This window comes from Mauremys reevesii, linkage group 2 (genome assembly GCF_016161935.1).
Source record: "Mauremys reevesii isolate NIE-2019 linkage group 2, ASM1616193v1, whole genome shotgun sequence".
NCBI classification, from domain to species: domain Eukaryota; kingdom Metazoa; phylum Chordata; order Testudines; family Geoemydidae; genus Mauremys; species Mauremys reevesii.
This window is the reverse complement of record NC_052624.1, coordinates 98,641,844-98,661,535: the sequence shown is the minus strand read 5'-3', so window position 1 is coordinate 98,661,535 and position 19,692 is coordinate 98,641,844. Positions and strand designations below refer to the sequence as shown.

Below are 19,692 nucleotides of genomic sequence, written 5' to 3'. Positions count from 1 at the left end.
GCAGCACCACCGCCAAAAAAAAAAAGGCAAATACAGTACAGTACTATGTTAAACTTAAACTACCATAAATAAATAAATAAACAAATTTAATAAAGGGAAAGCAGCATTTTTATTCTGCATAGTACAGGACAAATATTTCTGGGGGGGAGGGGGAATATGGAACTGGGGGTTTGTTCAGGACACCCTGAAGCATAAGGAAGGCTGGTGAGAGCCAGAGTGTAACCCAAGTACAGCTGCTAACGCACCCAAGGTTGCAGGGCATGGGTGTTGCAGCTGCGGATTAGTCTGGTCTATACCATGATATGTCACAGTGATATTTAAATAAACATTTCATGTTATAACTGTTCAGCGTGTACTGATCTCCTCTACTGAATTCCTTCTTTGAATTCACATTTTAAAGCAGGAGTAAGGAAGTTTTTCTTTTGGCTACATTTTAATCAATAAAACACAACCACTTCACTTGGTGAAAACACGTTGTAGATAAATGCTAAGAAATTAAACCCTACAAACACTCCTGTGAGACAGTTATTAATATCTCCATTTTATAGATGGGGAAACTGAGGCAGGGAGCGACTAAGTAATTTGCTTACAGTTACACAGGAAGTCAGTGGCAGCACTAGAAATAGATCCCGCACTCAACACCCAGTTCTATGCTGTAAACACTTCCAATGTTTATCGGAGATCTTCTGTATGTCAATTTAAATTAATTAACTGACTCTATATTGAATTACAGGATTTACAGAAGACCAAATAGAGCACTCAAACAAGAGTTACATGCATAGGTCTTGTAAAGGAGAATACCTCCCCCACAACTCCTCCTTATCCCCAAATATTACTCAATCCCATCCTCCTCTGGCCCTTTTATCAACCAGCCAGGAGTGGCGCCAGGATTTCTGGCACCCTAGGCAGAATTCGGGGGGCGGCATTGTGTGCTTCCCCACGGGGCGTGCGGGAGCTTCTGGTTCTGCTCCCATCGCGCCGCCAAAGAAGGACCCTCCGCCGAAATGCCGCAGGCGACAGCGGCAGTCATTGAGCTGCTCAATTGCCTGCCGCTGTTTTCTGCGGCACGTCGGCAGAAGGTCCTTCTTCGGCAGTGCAGCGGGAGCGGAACCAGAAGCTCCCGTGCGCCCCGTGGGGAGGGCACACCTAATGGAAGCGCCGGCCCTGCAACCAGCCCTCTTCACTCATCCCCTCATCCTATCATATGCCAAACCTTTCAGGAAAATCCTAAAAAAACTAGTGATCTTTTCTTTGTAGATTGGGCTCAAGTTTAGGAGACAAGAAGGAAACTCCAAAACTAAGGATCCCCCCCTGCCCCCGCCAGAGATGACCCTGCTGCTAGTTCTCCTCCCTCTCTTTCACATCAGCAGAGAGCTCTCAGCTCAGGAACCTCAGATGACCTCAACTGTTGCAACAGTATTTGAGAAAAGAGATAGTCTCTCAGATGCTGGGAGCCAAACTATTTAGGGCATTAAAAACTGCTGACTTGATAATAAATCCTATGAAATGTACACTGGGCAAACGAACATTTTCTCAGGTACATGTTATGAAATGAATTGGTGAAACTAAACATGTCCAATACAGAAGCCACTCAAAATAAATCAGTTCCCAGAACCTGAAAGTAGGTTAGATAATTTCTAGGCCTGGCAGGTTATTAACACCACTTTATACTAGATTTTGCTACTATTACAACGCCATTAGCAAATTTAACATGCAAAAAGGCCAGAAAAAAATGGATCCATCTGTGTGAACAGGGATTATAAAAATTTAAAGCAAAATTATGTAGTGTCCCTGTGTTAAGAAGCCTTGACTTCAACTGGCCTTTTATTTTCTAATCTAAACAGATAAGTCACAGATGGCCCTAAGGCTAAGTTGCATCATGGAGTGGAAATAGAACATCTAAATGCTATACATATCAGTAGAAAAATTGCCAGGACTGGCAACTGTAGGTAATACACCATAAGTAGCACATTCCTACGGGGAGCAATTTAATACACTACACCTGGCAGCTCTTGCAGCTGCACTGCCTGGGAGGAGCTTGCAGCCCCACTGCCCCAGAGTGCTGGCGGTACAGTGAGCTGAGGCTGTGGGGGAGAGGGGACAGCCTCCCCAGCTGGGAGCTCAAGGGCTGGGCAGGATGGTCCGAGGGGCTAGATGTGGCCTGCGGGCCATAGCTTGCCCACCTCTGCTCTAGACCATACTGCCTTCCCGGTTTTGATATTGGATATACTAAGCTGCTGTTACACAGCCGTGACCATAAACAAACACATTTATTTTAAGAAACGGAACTGTCATTCTAACTGGTTTATTAACTAATTCTCAAAAACTCTGAATTGAATTGAATGGATTTCCAATGGCTCATTAAACAGTTTTAAATAGCTAACAACCACTGCAAATGCATTTACTTTATTTTAAGGGGTATCCATTTCAATCTAAGGCACCTAGAATGGAAAGGGCAACCCTAAAAATAAAGTGACTGTATTTGCAGTGGTTACTGATTGTATTATACCTCTTCTCTAAGGTAAGTATGTGGTGAATTATCTGCATTATCTGAAGACATCACTGCATTACCGTACACACTGGAGAGAGCAGATTTAAACAGTATTGATACCTTTTAAAAACTTTGATCAGAAACCTTCAAAACAAGGCATCAGTCATGTTTTAATCTGTAATTTAAATAACAGAAGAATTTCCATTAAAAGAAACACAAAATCACATAACTTCAAAGATCTGGCTTAAAAAGAAAATGTAAAAGTATTTCTCCATAATTTATATTTTCCCCTTTTGTTTGTAATAACGGGAGCTGAGCAAATAATTCACAGTGACTAATTTATTTCATTAACTTATATTTTTGCTGCTTGTGGAATATCCATCAATAAATTGCCAACTCTTCAAATTTATTCATACTTAACATTATTTGATGAATATCTTTAATTATTTTTTCTGTACAGCTTGATTGTAAATATACAGAATGGGTGAAAGTCACTCCTGTGCAGCAGGTCAGTATTATGTACAGTAGATCTATACTCCACTTATGGTGTTGGCTTGAGTAGGACTTAAGTAGTGAATAGGTCTTGTGCAGGCCTCTGCACCAGGGTAAATTTCAACCAAAGTGAGCTGTGTTGCTAAACTGGGACTGGTCAGATAACATACTGCCCAGAGTCCCTGTTTGGCTGGGACAATGCTGGATTTTGAACACAGAGCCAAGAGAGTTTGTGTCCTAGTAAAGTTATGGGGCTCTTGGCGAGTGGAAAAGCCTTTCTATTCATGCCATTAAAACAGCTACCAACTCTTTTGCACCTTGCCTGAGTCGCTGGGAGTTTTCTTAGAGGGGTTGGAAGGGCACCGCTTCTGGTGAGTGACTTAATCACCAAGCTATACAGTCATTCTCACTCACTCTCTCGGCCCAACGATATTTAAGTATATGTACAAAGTGGAACAGCTTCATCAAGAGATACTGAATCACAGAGTTTAAGGCCAGAAGGGACCACCAGATTACCTAGTCTCACCTCCTGTACATCATAGGTCACCACCACCCCCCATGTACAATAAACCCAACACCTGGAATTAGACCGATGTATTACAGCCCATGGGAGACTAGACTCTTATTTGCCACAAGCAGAAAATAGGATGGACTGAGGTGCACCCATACCCAAGGTCGCTGCAATGAGCTTTAGGAACCTGAAACACAAACCAGAAGGGACCCACCCCCCGGGCTGCCAACCCCTGCCTGCTATCATCGCAATCAAACCTGTCATACAACCCCACACACAATTATATCCAGATCTCTCTTAAAACTAATTAAACTTCCTCCTGGGAGGTTGTTCCAGAACTTCACTACTCTTATGGTGAGAAACCATCTAATTTCCAGCCTGAATTTGTTCATGGCCTATTTGTTCTCATGCCAACTCTGAAAGCAACTCTCCTCAGAATAGCCTATATACTATTGGTTAGGATGCTCACGTGGTTGTGCATGTGTGTGATCTGAGTTCAGTCCCTTCTCCAGAGCAGGGAATCAAACCTGAGTTTACTAATTCCCTGGCAAATGCCCTAACCACTTGACTAAAGGCAGGTGGTGAGAACACACATGAGACGAGTGCTCTAACCACGGGTCTATAAAGTGAGGCATAACCAGTTAAAAGACCTTTCTCAAAGAATAGTTATCTATGGTTCACTGTCAAACTGGGAGACTGTATGTAGTGGGGTCACTACAGGGGTTAGTCCTAGGTCTGGTACTATTCAATATTTTTATTAATGACTTGGGTAATGGAATGGAGAGTATGCTTATAAAATTTGTGGATGACATCAAGCTGGAAGGGGTCGCAAGCATTTTGGAAGATAGGATCAGAATTCAAAATGACCTTGACAAATTGGAGAATTGGCCTGAAATCAACAAGACGAAATTCAATAAAGACAAGTACAAAGTACCATACTTAGGAAGGAAAAATCAAATGCCCAGCTACAAAATGGGGAATAACTGGCTAGGTAGTAGTTCTGCTGAAAAGGATCGGAAGGTTATAGTGGATCAAAAATTGAATGGGAATCAACAATATGATGCAGCTGCAAAAAAGGCCAATATCATTCTAGGGTGTAGTAACAGGAGTGTTGTATGTAAGATACGGGAGATAACTGTCCTTCTCTACTTGGCATTAGTGAGGCCTCAGCAGGAGTGCTGTGTCCAACTCTGGGTGCCACATTTTTAGAAAGGTGTGGACAAACTAGACAGAGTCCAGAGAATGGCAACAAAAATTAGGACAGGTTTAGAAAAACCTGACCTATGAGCATTTTTTTTAAAAATGGGCATGTTTAGTCTTTAGGAATGAAGACTGTGAAGGGACATGATAACAATCTTCAAATATGTTAAGGGCTGCTATAAAGAGGACTGATCTATTGTTCTCCATGTCCACTGAAGATGGAGAAGTAGTAATGGGCTTAATGTGCAGCAAGAGAGAGTTAGGGCAAACTTTGTAACTACAAGGGTAGTTAAGCTCTGGAATAGGCTTCCGAAGGAGGTTGTAGAATCCCTGGGATTGGAGGTTTTAAAGAACAGATTGGACAAACACCTATCAGGTATGGTCTAGATGTACTTGGTCCTGCCTCAGCACTGGGTGCTGGAATTCAGGAACGCTTGAGGTGCCTTCCAGGCATACATTTGTATGATTCTATGAAATTAGGCAAAACTAGCTTGCCCATCCCTACAAGAACTGATCTCTAAGTACAGTGACACACAGAGCAGAGTAATCTGCCCAGACTGGTTGTGCATGAGACTGTTTCTAGTCAAAATATGAGTGCACATTTATGCTACTTTTCAGCATGTGGTTAGGCTGCAACCGCACAGTAAGCTAGAATTTGCCCATTTTATATAAAATAATGCACACTCTGAAGATCAGTGCAATGCCCAGGCACAATACAGTGAGCTAAAGATGGAGAGACTAGATTTCCTATCATTCAATTCCGACCTTTACTTATATTAAGGCAGTCACTTTGGATTTCCATGTGTGTCATTCTAGTATATTTGGTGGAAAATTAAAACATGTCCCTTCTTTCCTCCATACAGCTTTGTATAACTGTTTCTTTCGTTTCCAGGCCTATATAATATTTGATGTTATGACTTATGAACCTTGAAGGTGCACTCAATTCTCTGAATTAGCTTTCTGTGCTATTGCGGTTTTACAGGGCTGGTACTGGGGTTTATTGGTGCCCTTTGTGAACTTGTCATGTTCATTTCCACTCTTTGCCCCTTTGAAGCAGCAGCATAAGTAATAAATTGGTACCAGACGTGACATGGTTACAGGTGAAAGAGTTCCTTTTCTTTCATGCTGAGGAAAAAACTCAAGTTGTATAAGACATAATAACTTCATAAAAATGCAGTAGGTAGGAAAATTAGTGCAATGTAACTTTGCCTTTTGTGCAGCTACACTTAACTGGTGTTATCAAATCTTTCTGAATGTCAGATGAGACTTGTGTAATTTTATTCAAAATGACAGAAACTGGAGATGTTTAAATGTCTCTACATTCTTGTCAGTTATTTTTTCACAGATAGTATATAGCATCTTTCAGACATCTCAGACACTGTACAATAGGCAATAAAATAATGAGATTGCTCATTCTACAAGATTGCCTAGATTACTCATACAAAACAATTCCCAGAGATGGTCTAGAGTAAAAAGGATAGAAATCTGTAATTTAGAAGCTATGGGAATATTCTTGGCAATAAGGGAAGGATGGAAGACTGTGGGAGGAAGAAAAGGGTGGTGGGGATTACTGTCAGTTTCAGGCAAAAGTGAAAAATACCTAAAACCTAACCCTGCAAAGTGATGTTGAGTATCCTGAGATTCTACTGAAGTTAATGAGGGCTGAGGATGCTCAGTCCTATGCAGGATCAGGTCCAAGCACGTGGTAAGATTAAAGACAGGGAATGTCTCAGATCCTTAGCGAGAGGTCCAGATAGAACAGCGTACCACACAAATGAAGAGCAGCCACCACATATGAAATACAGGAAATTGGGAGAAATATGAAGAAAGATCTGAAGAGTGCGAAGCTCGTGGGCAGTGGTAGCTGTAGACGGGGCACTAACCTTAGCTGCAAATGGACTTGTTAGTTAAGAGTACTGCTGCACATGTTCCTAGATCAGTGGTTCTCAACCTTTCCAGACTACTGGACCCCTTTCAGGAGGCTGATTTGTCTTGCGTACCCCCAAGTTTCACCTCCCTTAAAAAACTACTACTTTCAAAATCTGATTTAAAAATACAAAAGTATCACAGCACACTTCAGTTACTGAAAAATTACTTACTTTCTCATTTTTACCATATAATTATAAAATAAACTGAAATTTTAGTTTGTACTCACTTCACTAGTGCTTTTCATGTAGCCTGTTATAAAACTAGGCAAATATCTAGATGAGTTGATGTACCCCCTGGAAGACCTCTGCGTACCTCTAAGGGTACACACACGCCTAGTTGAGAACCACTGTCCCAGATTAAGCAGCCCATGCAGAAATCGTGTTTCTGCTTCTTTGGAGCCCGCTACTAGAATATGCAATAAACAGCCTGATACAATGATCCTATCCTATTCTGGATGATGGAAGGACTATGCAATTCAGCTTAAGACATGAATGGTGCATAATAATCATATTTGTGGCTTATCTTCTTCAAATCTGTTTACAAACACAGGATATGATTCACCTTGGGTTTTGCCAGCTTTTGCCATAGTGGCTCATTATAGCTTTTTGCTACCTTGTGTATGGACACACCTGAAGGTGACTAGGGGCTGATGGAGATGTGGCAATAAATGAAGTCTCTTGGGACTCTACCATAGAGAGCTCAGTCAGGGAAAGCTCTGAGTTGAGAAGCTGTTGGTCAACAGGCTAGGGCTTGTGTCGCTATTTTTTGATTTCTTAGATTGCATTTAATGTTTCTATGTGGATTGCTTTTTAACGTCTTCCTTTCACTTTTGACAAGAAACCAATTAAAAAGCATTTTGTATTTCATTAATGAAGAAAAGCCGTCCAGGAACAAATTCCTGTACCCCCCTGGCATCCTACTCAACCTGGTCTACATTTTTTTGTGCCTGGTGCTATCCCTATTGAGAGAACCCTCAAACTATTACTTTATTATTATTATTATTATTATTATTATTATTACTAGAATGACTATTTTACAAAAAAGGAGGTAATTTTCTGTAGCTAGTTCTCTCTCGCTACCAGTGAAAGGGAAAGATATTAGATTCTTCAAGTAACATGGTACAAGCCATGCTTTTAGTTTTCTAAAAATTCGAACTACTGAAGGTCATATAGGCCTCATAACTAGAGATGGGCATGGACCAGAACACCACATCCAAAACCTGTCACACTTTGAGGACTTTGAGATCTGGAACTGAACCGCACTGCTCGGTTCTATCTCGCTAATGGGCAGAAACTTGCACCTTGAATCCAAACACCTCTGCAATTCTGTGGATCAGGCTCATATCTACTCAGAGAACAACCTTTCATTGTCCTATTTTTTGTTCGTTTTATCTTTCATACAGTCAAGAATCTTGACAGGAACCTCACTGCTTTTATCTCATTGTGTTAATCTTCAAAGTCTCACTGTTATTAAATAAGAGATGAAAGCTGTGCTGATGTCTACTGGAACATTTTTTAAAAACTGTCTGATTAAGGACTATTCTGGTTATAAATATCCTCTAATTTTCCTTTGCCTTTTTTTATTACTAGGTACATTTACATAAAAATAGGATCTTGTTTCCAACTATTTGTTGGCTCCTTCTCCTTTGTGGGCCACCTGAAATCATAATCCTGCTTGGGATATCCAGAGGGTTGTAGAGACAATAAAAAATGCCCAGTTCAATTTAACCAATTTCGCCTGAGTAAGGACTACAAATTCAAACCCCTTATTTTCAGGCTTCTGCAAAGAATAAACACTATCTTCTATTATTGTATTTCAAATCTCTGCACATTTGCTTTTAGCAAAAATACTTGCCTACATTTTCTAGGATTTATTATTTCAAGAACTCAGTAATTATTTCTGGAACACAGAGAAATCTTCAATTTAAAGAGAAAAATGTACTCTCTAATTACATTTGCAATTTAATAATTTTTGCTTGTTTCTAATGTAATTCTCCTGACTTGACAGCACACAATATTAAGGACAGTTATGAGAAAAAGGAGGCATTTGCTGACTATTTTATTAATCATTTGTATTGTGATAGCACCTTCAATTGAGACTGGGTTCATGTCGTGGTAGGTGCTGTCCAAGTACTAGTCTCTGACTGGATATAAATGATCTGTGACAGATATGACAGTATCCTTCAATATCCTGGGCATGTCTTATGGAATTAAGTTAAATCATTGAATTACATACACCACCTTTGGGGTTCATTGTATTGAAAATGCGAATGTTTGTGTGCTGTTATGGGATTGTATGGAACTTCTTTAGGAGGAAGAAGGATTAATGTAATCTCTGGGAGATAATCTGAAATGCAAAAGATTATGTTGAACAATATAGCTGACATGATTGATGTTTTGAGACAATATGGGTGAAGTGGAAAACCTCAGAAATGGGGACGTGGGGGAAGGGGAGGAAATTTTGTCCTGAGGGGAGACCTTTTGTCTGTTGATCACTTGTCACAGGAGGTCTGTTCAAAGATTCAATCTGGATTATCCAGGGCCAATGGACAAAGGAAGGATTTTTGGATAAACAGCTTGGTTTTAAACAGGCTCAGGGCCTTCCTCCTAATCCAGCAAGCTGACAGGACCTCTGGTCCATGAAGGGCTCCAATCCTTCAGGAAAGGTTGGAAGGCGTTGACCTACAGAGGCCCCATGAGATGGGGTGCTAGTTGGAATCTGAGGCTGTTATGAACTTGTCACCATAGAATAGAGCCCTGTGTGGGTTCTGAAGCCCTAATCACCTGCCAGAGCTCATGTCAGAGTTGGGGTGATCTCTGGTAAGCTTATTAGCATGCATGTCGGTTCTTCTATTGTTTTTAATATTTTCTCTGTAATGCTTTTATCTTAAAAATACAATATGTTGTAAAGGAAGTGCTGTGGGCTAACTTATAAGCATAGCAATTACACTGTGCACCATTTCTGAGGAGGGAAGTGAAGCAGGAACCTTAGGCAGACTATCTTTTGCTAGGAATAACAAAGTGAAAGTAGAGAATCATTCAGCCTAGAAATACCCCAGTCAGGAGGGAGAGAGATGCAGGTCTCCATCCAAGAAAGGCAAAGCCTTAGAAGCCAGAAACCTGAGTGTGGGTGTTCTTGCTGAACCATTACAGGGAAGCACAGGTGCAGTTGCCCTGAACTATGACATGGTCATAGGAAGAAAAGCTGGCAGGATATGTTGTTTCTCTGCAAATAAAGGTAGTAAAAAAAAGAGAGGAAGGAAAAAAAAAAGAGACAGGTAGAACTGTTTCTCAGCAGGATGGTTCCAAAATGCTCCACAAAAGCACAAGCTAGCTTTGTAAATATAGCTTCATGTTCATCTTTCAAGACAAGAAAGCATCAAATCTAACTGAACAGAGATAATTAAGACTGAGTATTGTTGATTAAAAACAAAAACAAAAATCAAACACTCCGTCTCTCAAATATACCCCTTTTCCTAGATGGAATATAGGACATTACAAACTGTACATATGATGATGTATAGATAATCACTTTTGTATACACACCTCTGCTAGGTGAGCCTTCCTCCAGATTCACTGGAACTGCTTCTAGCCAGGATAATGTAGCAATTAGGAGCTTTAAATGCACTAGATTCTGCCAGTAGTGTGCCCTTCAAACTGTGCTGAACATATGTAACAATGTTAACCTTGACTTCCACTCCCCTCACTCATCATTCCCCCTGGCAGTTGTTATTCAATCTGATCAATGGCAACTGGCAGTGGTGCAACAATTATACCAGTGAGTCAGGGGCTCTCCAGAGATTTTTGTTATGCACAGTAAATTCTTTTTGTTTCTCTGGCACTGATATTCTCTTATGTAATAAAATGTCCCACTTCGAAAGACAGTCAAAAATATATCTAGGTTTAAAGAACTGACCTACTTCAACAATTTTTGATAAGCGGTGTGAGAACATATTTTGAGAACCAAAGGGGTGCAGGCTGCAGTAAAGGTTAAGAACCTAGTAAAAAATTAGATGTCCAGTGGGTATCTTACTGCAGACACTACAAACATCACAATCTCATGTGCTTATATATATATTTTTTTCCTCTCTGAAAATGTCTAATAAAAATAAATTATTAAAATGTAATCTCACCTATAACTTTTCCCAGGAAGAGCGCCTTTGGGGAGTTGAACTGAGTGTCAGAAGCTGTTGGCAGGCTGTAACTTGCTGGAGGATAATGATCAAGCTGGGGAAAGTAAAAAACAAGAGGAGACTTTTAGAACCATACCCTGTTACACTGCTAGTGAATCAGGTCTTCCTTGTGGAGATTATAGGTCCATTTAGATCTCTGTTTCTGGATGCTCTTGTTTTATCTGTGATAACAGTGACAGTACCCTTGAGAGCCAAGGTCAAGCCACTGTTTTGCATGGAATTCATTGTACCTTTAGTGGTCAGGAGTAAATGAAGGGTAGTTCAGGACACTCCTTTTATGCACTCAAAAGCCTGCACAAAGAATTAAAATGGGAGGTGTGTGAATGGCCCCAAGGACACCGCTTTCTAGAAGGTTCTGAGCTCATGCAAGCACATTTATTTCCAAAAATGTGACTATACACAGGCAATACTCTCAAAGAACTACAATTACTGAGACTAACTTCTCTAGCTTCCTTACACAAACTGTCCAAGCAATAGCCTAAGAGCAGAAGCTCTTGTGCTTATTAAACTGGGAAGGAAGAAAGTGCATTGGTGATGTCATAAGACCTGTAGAAAAACCTCTGTGAGCACATTCAAAAATGCTTTTCAATTGCACATAACTTTACTATTCACCAACTCTTTAAAACTTAGTCATGGATGTACACACCAGGTTAAAGTCTTAACGTTCAGCCATTTTTTAGTTATCTCTATGGAAAAGATTATAGCAGTATTTTCTTACCTTAGGCAATTAAAATTTGTTTATAGTCTCACATAAATCAGAAATGGCTGAACAGATTTCCTCAGACTTGCAAGAAGAAAAAGTTCACCTTTCAGCTGAGATGGGGCATGTAACATTTCAGTTTAAGAGAAGATTTTTTTTTCAGAGTTATAAGCAGGTGAAGACAAAGAGTTAAAAATATAACTGGATTGCGACATAAACCACAGCCGGTGCCAACAAGCACATAGTAAATTATGTACTTGATATCAGTTTCCATGGTAAAAGGGAATCTGGCATCTAGCATCACATGCATAATTTCCATTAACATTAATGTGAGTTACATGTGCAGCAGGTGAGAAAAATGTACCCGTCTTCGTTCAGGAGACAAATGGTAATGGCTTAAATCTGAGTTATAAATCCAAAACAGTGCTGCACTCAGTGTTGTCATCATCATAGTCACCTGGTTACTGAACTAACAAAGATTTGACAGAGGTATGCCAGGAACAGCTTGTTGAAATAATTACCCAAGGTCTGATTTTTTCAGTCTCTCACAACTGGTTTTACATTAGTCTAACACCACTGACTTCAAGAGAATTGTTTCTGATTCATTCTTGTGTGGGAGGAGAATCACGCTCATCTGTGTGTGAAATCAGAATAGAACTACGGTAATTTTCCTGGTTTTCCTCTGACTTGTGCTTCTGTAAATCAGCGATAACTCCACTGAAGTAAAACCACTATCAGTGGGAAGATAATCAGGCCCAGAAGCACTGAACTTTATTTTGAAATTGGCTAACATTTCCTTTAAACGCTCCCATCTCCATCACCCATCAAGGAAGAGCACTGTCTAAATATTTCTTTTTACTGTAGCACAGAATTCTAGCTGTTGGATCTATATGTCTGAGATCACTAGGACACCTATTATATTTATTTGTACTGTGGGAGCACCTAAGGGCACCAGTCATGGACCCTGTTGTGCTAGTAACTGTACAAACATATAACAAAAACACAATCCCTGCTCCATAGAGCTAATTATGGCTGGATAATGTGCCTGGAAAGAAAAGTGAAATTAAATTATGATTCAGTGTGAGCATCTTTATCAAAAAATGTTAGGCACCAATCCTGCCAGCCTGTTGCATGGTGAAACTCCTTTTGACTTTAATGCGAGTTCCATGTGTGGAAGAATAAACCCCTTGATGAATCCAAGGGAAATCTCAATTTTGTTATATAGGGACCGAGTAAGGCCTGTTCTGCAGATGCATGCTGCAGTGCATCTCCTCAGCCACATGGACTACTGCCAGCACATCAGACTGGTCCTCTGCTATCTATGCTGCCTTCCCATAGAATATCGAGTCCAGTTCAACATCTTGGTCCTTATCTTCAAAGTGCTCAATGAGCTGGGCCCAGCATACCTAAAAGGCTGCTTCATGCTCTGGGATAAAGGCTGTGTTCATCAACTCTGCTCCTCAGGTACCATGGAACTCTCTTGGAGGCCAGTCCCAAACTGTGGAATGAACTCCCACAGGAACTATGGACCATCACAAACCTCACCACCTTTCGCTCCAAGTGCCAGGCATACTTCTTTGACCTGGTCTTCTTTAATACAAACATACTGTAGTGTGTGCATTTAAAGCAAAAGAACATCCTCCCCACCCAAAACCCTACCAAAGCAAAACATGATGAAGCATGGGGTCATTATAGCTTCTCAATAAAATGGCTGTGAGAATATTTTTAACATAGTCAAAATAACATACTTCTCCCTAACCATTTTAGCTGAAACTACCACAAAAATTACCCGAGGCTGACACCTGGCATGGGAAATTTCTCCCAGAACAGTTTAAGTCTGGCAAAGTTACAAGTAACTGAAAACCCAGTTTTGTAATGAGATGTGTCAGACAAGCTCAATTATACGTGGCGTGGCTTTGCTGCCTAGAACAGAATGCAGGGGAGTGAGGAATTCCCCTTACATCCCTGCACCAGCTACCTGTATCATGGAGAACCATGTGGGAGGGAAATTCTACTCTCTCTCTCATGCAAGGAGGTGGGGATTAGGAGAAACCCAAATCTTGGCTCTGCCGCTTCCATCCTGCGTGCTGGCCAGTACAGCTGTGCCAGTGTTTGGGGGAGATATGCTGTGCCAGGGATGGGGGAAACCAGGAGGCCGATTGTGAATCTCTGAATCATAATCTGTTTCTCAGTCTGCTCAATGCATGGTGTTAGTAGCAAACCTACAATTGAGCCCATGTCATGTACTTTGAGCTAGTGAAATTTTGCTGTTGGTATCTGCTTGGAAATGTTCAAATTTAAGTAAAAACTGAAAAATTAGGTGAAGAAATCCAATAGTGCAAGTTTCAGATATCTTCATGGATCTCCTCATGAAAGCTCAACTCAAGTTATTTACCCCCCCCCTTTTAATTCCCCTAGAAAAACAGGAATATGGGAAAATGACTGAAGTATATGGTTAAAATGAACCTTCACTTTAAACCCAGAGAAATGAGATTTTATGATTCTTTCCTGGGTGCAAGAAGAAGGAAAATATTTCTGATTATACATGAAATCAGCCCACTACACCAGCTCAAAGCCCTTGGGGAAGTTCTGGTCTGAATTCAGACCCAAAATTTGTGAGTTGTGCCCTTCTCCAGTTTTGACACTATGAATTAAGGGGAATATTGTTCAACTGGTGGGGAAATAGTATATAAGGTGCTTAAGGAATCTAAGGTAGGTCAGTGGTGAGATTTATTTTCTCTTATTTTTCTTATTTGTCTGTGTTCTATTCGAACAAGCTTATAAAAGAAAACACAATTTTAGAAGAATCTAATCCAGGACATTTATAGATCAGTGACTGAAGGAACACAGGGCTTAGAAGGACTGGATTCTTTCTAAAACTCATGCTCTACTGCCATCCAGTGGCTGTTCAGGTATCAGCTGCTAGAACTAAACTGCTTGCAGTCATAAGAAATACTGCAATTATCTCAGTCTAATGCAGATCAAGACTCATAATAGAAAAGGAATTATTACTATCACATGCTATTTGAAAAGGATATTGCATTATTTAATGAATACAAAATCAATCTTTTCCATATACATAGGCTGGCATCATGAATATGTGTTAAATTATAGCTTCTTGATTATCTTTTTGAGTTTTCATTACAGCTTCTTTTCTTTTAAAAATAATTAATTTCATTGGAGCCGAGTATAAATACAAACTGGTAGAAAACATTCAGCTTCAGTTCTCAAGTCACATCAAGCCAACAAGGTTGACTTTATCTGACATTGCTGTTGTTTAGGGAGAAGTTCAATAAAATTCCATTTCTTTTAGATAACTACTCACTTTGATAATGTAACTCATGCTTGCAGCTGGTGCACTTTACTGGTCTTTCGCAAAAAAGCAATGAGCACACCTGTCTCGCACATGAAGTAGAATGCAGTGTAAACTAATCTTTTAGGTAGACCATATCCCCTTGGGGCTGGCAGAGGCCAGGGTCACTACCTAATGCTCTCCTGAGCCCTATGTAGAGGTCCTTCCCTCCTACTTATTCAGGACAGAGGAGAAGAGGCTCTATATATCTTCTTCTGATGTTAATTGTAATAATGTCACCGTTTCTTGGACATTTATTGCTATCTTTTACTGCAGAGCCAAAAGTAGAACCCAGGTATCCTGACTCCCACACAGTGCTTTAATAACAAAATTATCTTGAATATATCCAGATACATGACTACTGCCTACCAAATACCTGTGAGTATTCAGGGTGGTGTCGGCGCATTTCACAACAAGCAATCCAAACCCAGAAGTCCTTACTCGGTTTTTAATCAGTTCTTAGTCCAGTAGAATTCCCATTGACTGCTATGAAAACTTTGCCTGAGTGAGGCCTGAGCAGAAACTGAGTGAGCACATCAAGATCTGGCCCAGCATTCGAATTTCACAGCCACATTTTCTCATTATGGTCTAGTGAGCAGGCGATGGTTCAATAATGGCTCTACCACCAATTTAAGGCCTGATCTTGCACTTCTGAAGGTAATGGGTTTTGCCATTGGATTCAATGAGAGCAGGCTCAAGTACTGGACACGTGACTGTATGCAACTGAATCAAGAAATGTGCTCTGTGACTCTGAGTAAATCCTTGAACCTCTGTGTGGCTCAGTTTGCCTGAGTGCAAAATGGATTTGGAACAAACTGGAATGTAGTGAAGTTTAATTAACATTTGCATTAGATATTCAGATGAAATTTGCTATATAGATGTAATTATTATTTGTTTTAAGTAAGACTCCAAATTTTCTTCTCCAGGGCTATATGCTGATTTAAGAGCTACTGCTTAGGGTATTATAGTCTTCTTCCAAAGGGATTAACTGCATTCACTTATAATAAAAGCTTTTCACATTGATTTAAATTGGAAATGCAATCAGCATAAGATGCATCGCAGTTAAAAATTAAACACACAAGGTTTCCTCCATCCCCTTAAAAAAATAGATCCTTAGCTCATGTAAACTACTATAGCACCACTGAAGTCAACAGAGCTACACTGATTTACAGCAGCTGAGGTTCTGGTCCAATATGTGGAAAATAGCTACGTCCCACAGTGAAACACAGTGAAAGGTTTGGCAGCTCCCCACTGCTGGAGCCTTTGACTGTGGCAAGAAAAGGCTCCAGTGGGGGCAGCTGCTGGAGCTTTTTCCCCACTGCAATGAAAGCCTCTGGCAGTGGGGAACATTTCACTGCAGTGGGGAGGCAGCAGGACACTATACTGCTAAAAAATAGCAGTGTTGACATGGGAGCTGTGTAGAGAGCTGTGTAAGGTACATACTCTGGAGGTTTAGGTGTTTAGGCATGACCTCTACTCACCTAAGCTGTGCCTCACCGTCTACAGTGCTATTTATACCAGTGCTAGTTGGGAGGGTAGTGTCTGTATTCTACATGTCACGGAAAGTGTAGACTTCCCTTAGTAACAGTAGTCACCAATGCTTCTTCATACACATTTGAGTAGACTGAGACAGATAGCCCTTAATACAAAAATGATTAATGTTTGCTGGAGATGAAAATCTTCAAAATGAAGCATCATTGAATGTATATAATGTTGACATCTAGAGTTTATAATAAATACCAATATTACAATAAAATATTTCCCTCCCAGAGAACCACTGGCTGTGTCTCATCATATACAAAGAAGGTTAGCAATCAACCTCCGCTCTTTGGAAGACTTCATTTCAGCATTTTGTTATATGTATAGTTCATTGCCATTTGTTCAACATGAAGAGAAATGGGTTGAGATTCCACTTGCATTAGGTTTAGGAAATAGGACTCACACTTCAAAAATCTTTTTTATTTCATCTTTTTCTCTTAGGGGTTTTAATTCCTTCAAAAAAAAAATCCTGAAAATTAATCTTGCTTTGGGATCAGATAAGAAAGATTGATCAACTGGCAGAGTATGGGATGCCATAAGGGACATTTATCCTGTCAGGGTGGAAAAAATACCAAAATAAGGCAATGAGTTGATGAAAGGTTTACAAATTATGGTCTGTAGAGTCTTTCTTGGTGATCTGGAGAATGAAAGCTTTTGAGAACCAGGCTATGTGTAAGGGGTCTGTGAAAGTTGGTTGTTACCACAGAACAGCGGTTTTCAACATGTGGTCCACAGATCCCTGGGGTTCCGCAGACTATGTCTAAGATTCCCAAAGGGGTCCGCACCTCTATTTGAAAACTGTAGGGGTCCACAAATGAAAAAAAGTTGACAACTGCTGCTCTAATATGCGTAAAGCTTTGAGACTTTGCTAGTTGACTGACAAGTGGGGGTGTGTGTGTGTGTGTGTGTGGAGGGGTGGGAAGAAAAAGATTTGTCTGCAATAATACATAGTTCAGCTTATCAGCAGCAAGTCTAAGGAGTGCAAATGGTTACAGCTTCAGGTTTCATAAAAGCAATACAACCTTAGGGCTAAATTCTGTCCTGGGATGTATAGGAAAGATTTCTATTGATTTATTTTTTTCTGTTGAGTTCAATGGGAGTCACACATGTGCCAATGAGGAGAGAAGGTCCCTATGGCCCCTGAATTTCAGGATATTAATATTTGACTCTCCCATTTAGTAAAGAGGGATATGGACTTTTTTGCAAATTTTCCAGTCCTTCTGGCTTCAACTCAGTCATAAACTAATGCTTCATTGTTTTTCTCATGGGATTTTGGTCTTTCTACTTCCTGTTTTTGATGAAATTGGGAAATGCAGAGCCACACCCAGTTTACTAAACTTCTTTGAATTGCAAAAAGCAAAAAATAAAAAAATACATTGGGTTCATTTCAAGCATTTGGTGAAGGCTCAGGCTTCCGTTCACTTTATTTGAATTGAATCATCAATCATTACTTATAAGACAGTCCTGTCTCTACCAGGGTGTGTTCCAAGAACGTTTTACACTATTTCCCTGAGTACATTCTCTCCATCATGCTTCAAGTCCCCTCCAGCCTAAGAAGAGAGAATTGCCAGTCACCCTTGAATTTTGTATCCTGAGCATGAGTGCTGATGTCCCTGGCATAGGTTCTGATACTTCCATGTGTTACATCTGAGCAGGAGAGGTGCAAGGATGTTTTGCGCCCTAGGCGAAACTTCCACCTTGCGCCCCCCCACCCTGAGCCCTGTGGCAGCTCTCTGCCCCACCCCGAGATGCCCCCCCCCCGTGGCAGCTCCCCCCCGGCCCGGGGAGCTGTGAGCCCCCAGCTCACCTCTTCTCCACCTCCTCCCCGGGCATGCCGTCGCCGCTCCACTTCTCCCGCCTCCCAGGCTTGCGGCGCCAATCGACTGTTTGGCGCCGCAAGCCTGGGAGGGAGAGAAACAGAGCAGGGCAGCGTGCTCAGGGGAGGAGACGGAGCAGAGGTGAGCTGGGGTGGGGAGCAGTTCCCCTGCGTACCGCGCCCCCCCTTACTTGCTGCAGGCGGCCCTACCTGTGCCCCACTGCCCCAGGTCCCTCCGCCTAAATGTCGACAACGACCGGGGTGGCCGCAGATCTGGCCACTGCGGTTGCCGCCCAAGGACCCGAAATGCTGCCCCCCAAATGCTAGTGCCCTAGGCGACCGCCTAGGTCGCCTAATGGGTTACACCCGCCCTGCATCTGAGGAAGTGGCATCCCATGGAAGACACTTATGCATAACCCTTTGCAAGACCAGAGGTATAGCCCTCAGGCTTCCAGAGGTAAAATAATAGCTTTATAGAAAAAGATAAACCTTTGGTGAGACCGGAACCAGGGTTTCCAGTGTTTCAAACATATGGCATGTTTTGGCTGTTGGCCTGAAAGGAGAATGGCTTGTTCTGAATGAGATTTGAGTGTATGTGGATAGGTGTCAAAGAACAGTTCATTGTGAGGTGGGTTTCAGATACCAGACTCCCTGGTTCCAGAAATACAAGAGTGTGGACCACTTGCAAATGGTTATTTAATGCATCAGGAAAATTTACGCTTCAAAATATAGGCCCAAGAGAAGAAAAATGTTTTAATATAAGAACATTTAGAAAACAGTCTCATTTTGCAAACTGTAGATGGGAGTATGTTAGATTTAATGCCAGACACTGATATTACTTTCGAACGACATTCATATATTTCATGAAGCTTATATAGGATGGCGAAAGTGTTCCTGTAGAAATGTGTTGGTCTGGGTGGTACATAGCCCTGGGGCACATAATACATCCATGGAAATGGCTTTAAAAGAAGGCATGGAGATTTGGAGACCTGCTGAGAATCTACAAATATATCCCAATGAGGAAACTGATTAACATTACATTTTGCTGTGTTCCTTTGGGTATTATTCTATTGAATATTAAAATACATCCCATTTTTATTTCTTGTGTAACAAACTAAATAGCTCTTATATAGCACAACAGGAAAAACAAGTATAATAGGAAGTATATTGTCCAGATTCCATCCTCATTGGAATCTTGATTTTTGGGGCACTGCATGGGAAGCCAGAGGGAGAACGTATGAGTCTAGCCCTGAGACAGAAATTCTTTTCATTCATGGCTCTATAAGGCCATAATCCAAAATCCAATGAAATCAACAGAAAAACTCTCATTGACTTCACTTGACTTTGGATCAGGCCCTAAGCATATGGAGATTTTTTCTTGGACTTCTTTTTTATTATTTTAAAAAGAGGCTTTATTGATGTGTGAATAACTCTAAACACCATTTCTTCCCCCAAAAACTTGATATTCAA

At 40.9% G+C, this 19,692-nt stretch overlaps 1 protein-coding gene across 1 annotated transcript in view; it reads right to left on the bottom strand.

Annotated features, from left to right (window-relative positions):
• CNTNAP2 (contactin associated protein 2) overlaps nucleotides 1-19,692 on the bottom strand; it is a 1,620,276-nt gene that overhangs the window by 67,527 nt on the left and 1,533,057 nt on the right. The window contains exon 21 of the mRNA XM_039524081.1: nucleotides 10,756-10,849. Within this exon, the coding sequence (XP_039380015.1) occupies nucleotides 10,756-10,849 (94 nt within the window). The remainder of the gene's footprint in view (nucleotides 1-10,755; nucleotides 10,850-19,692) is intronic.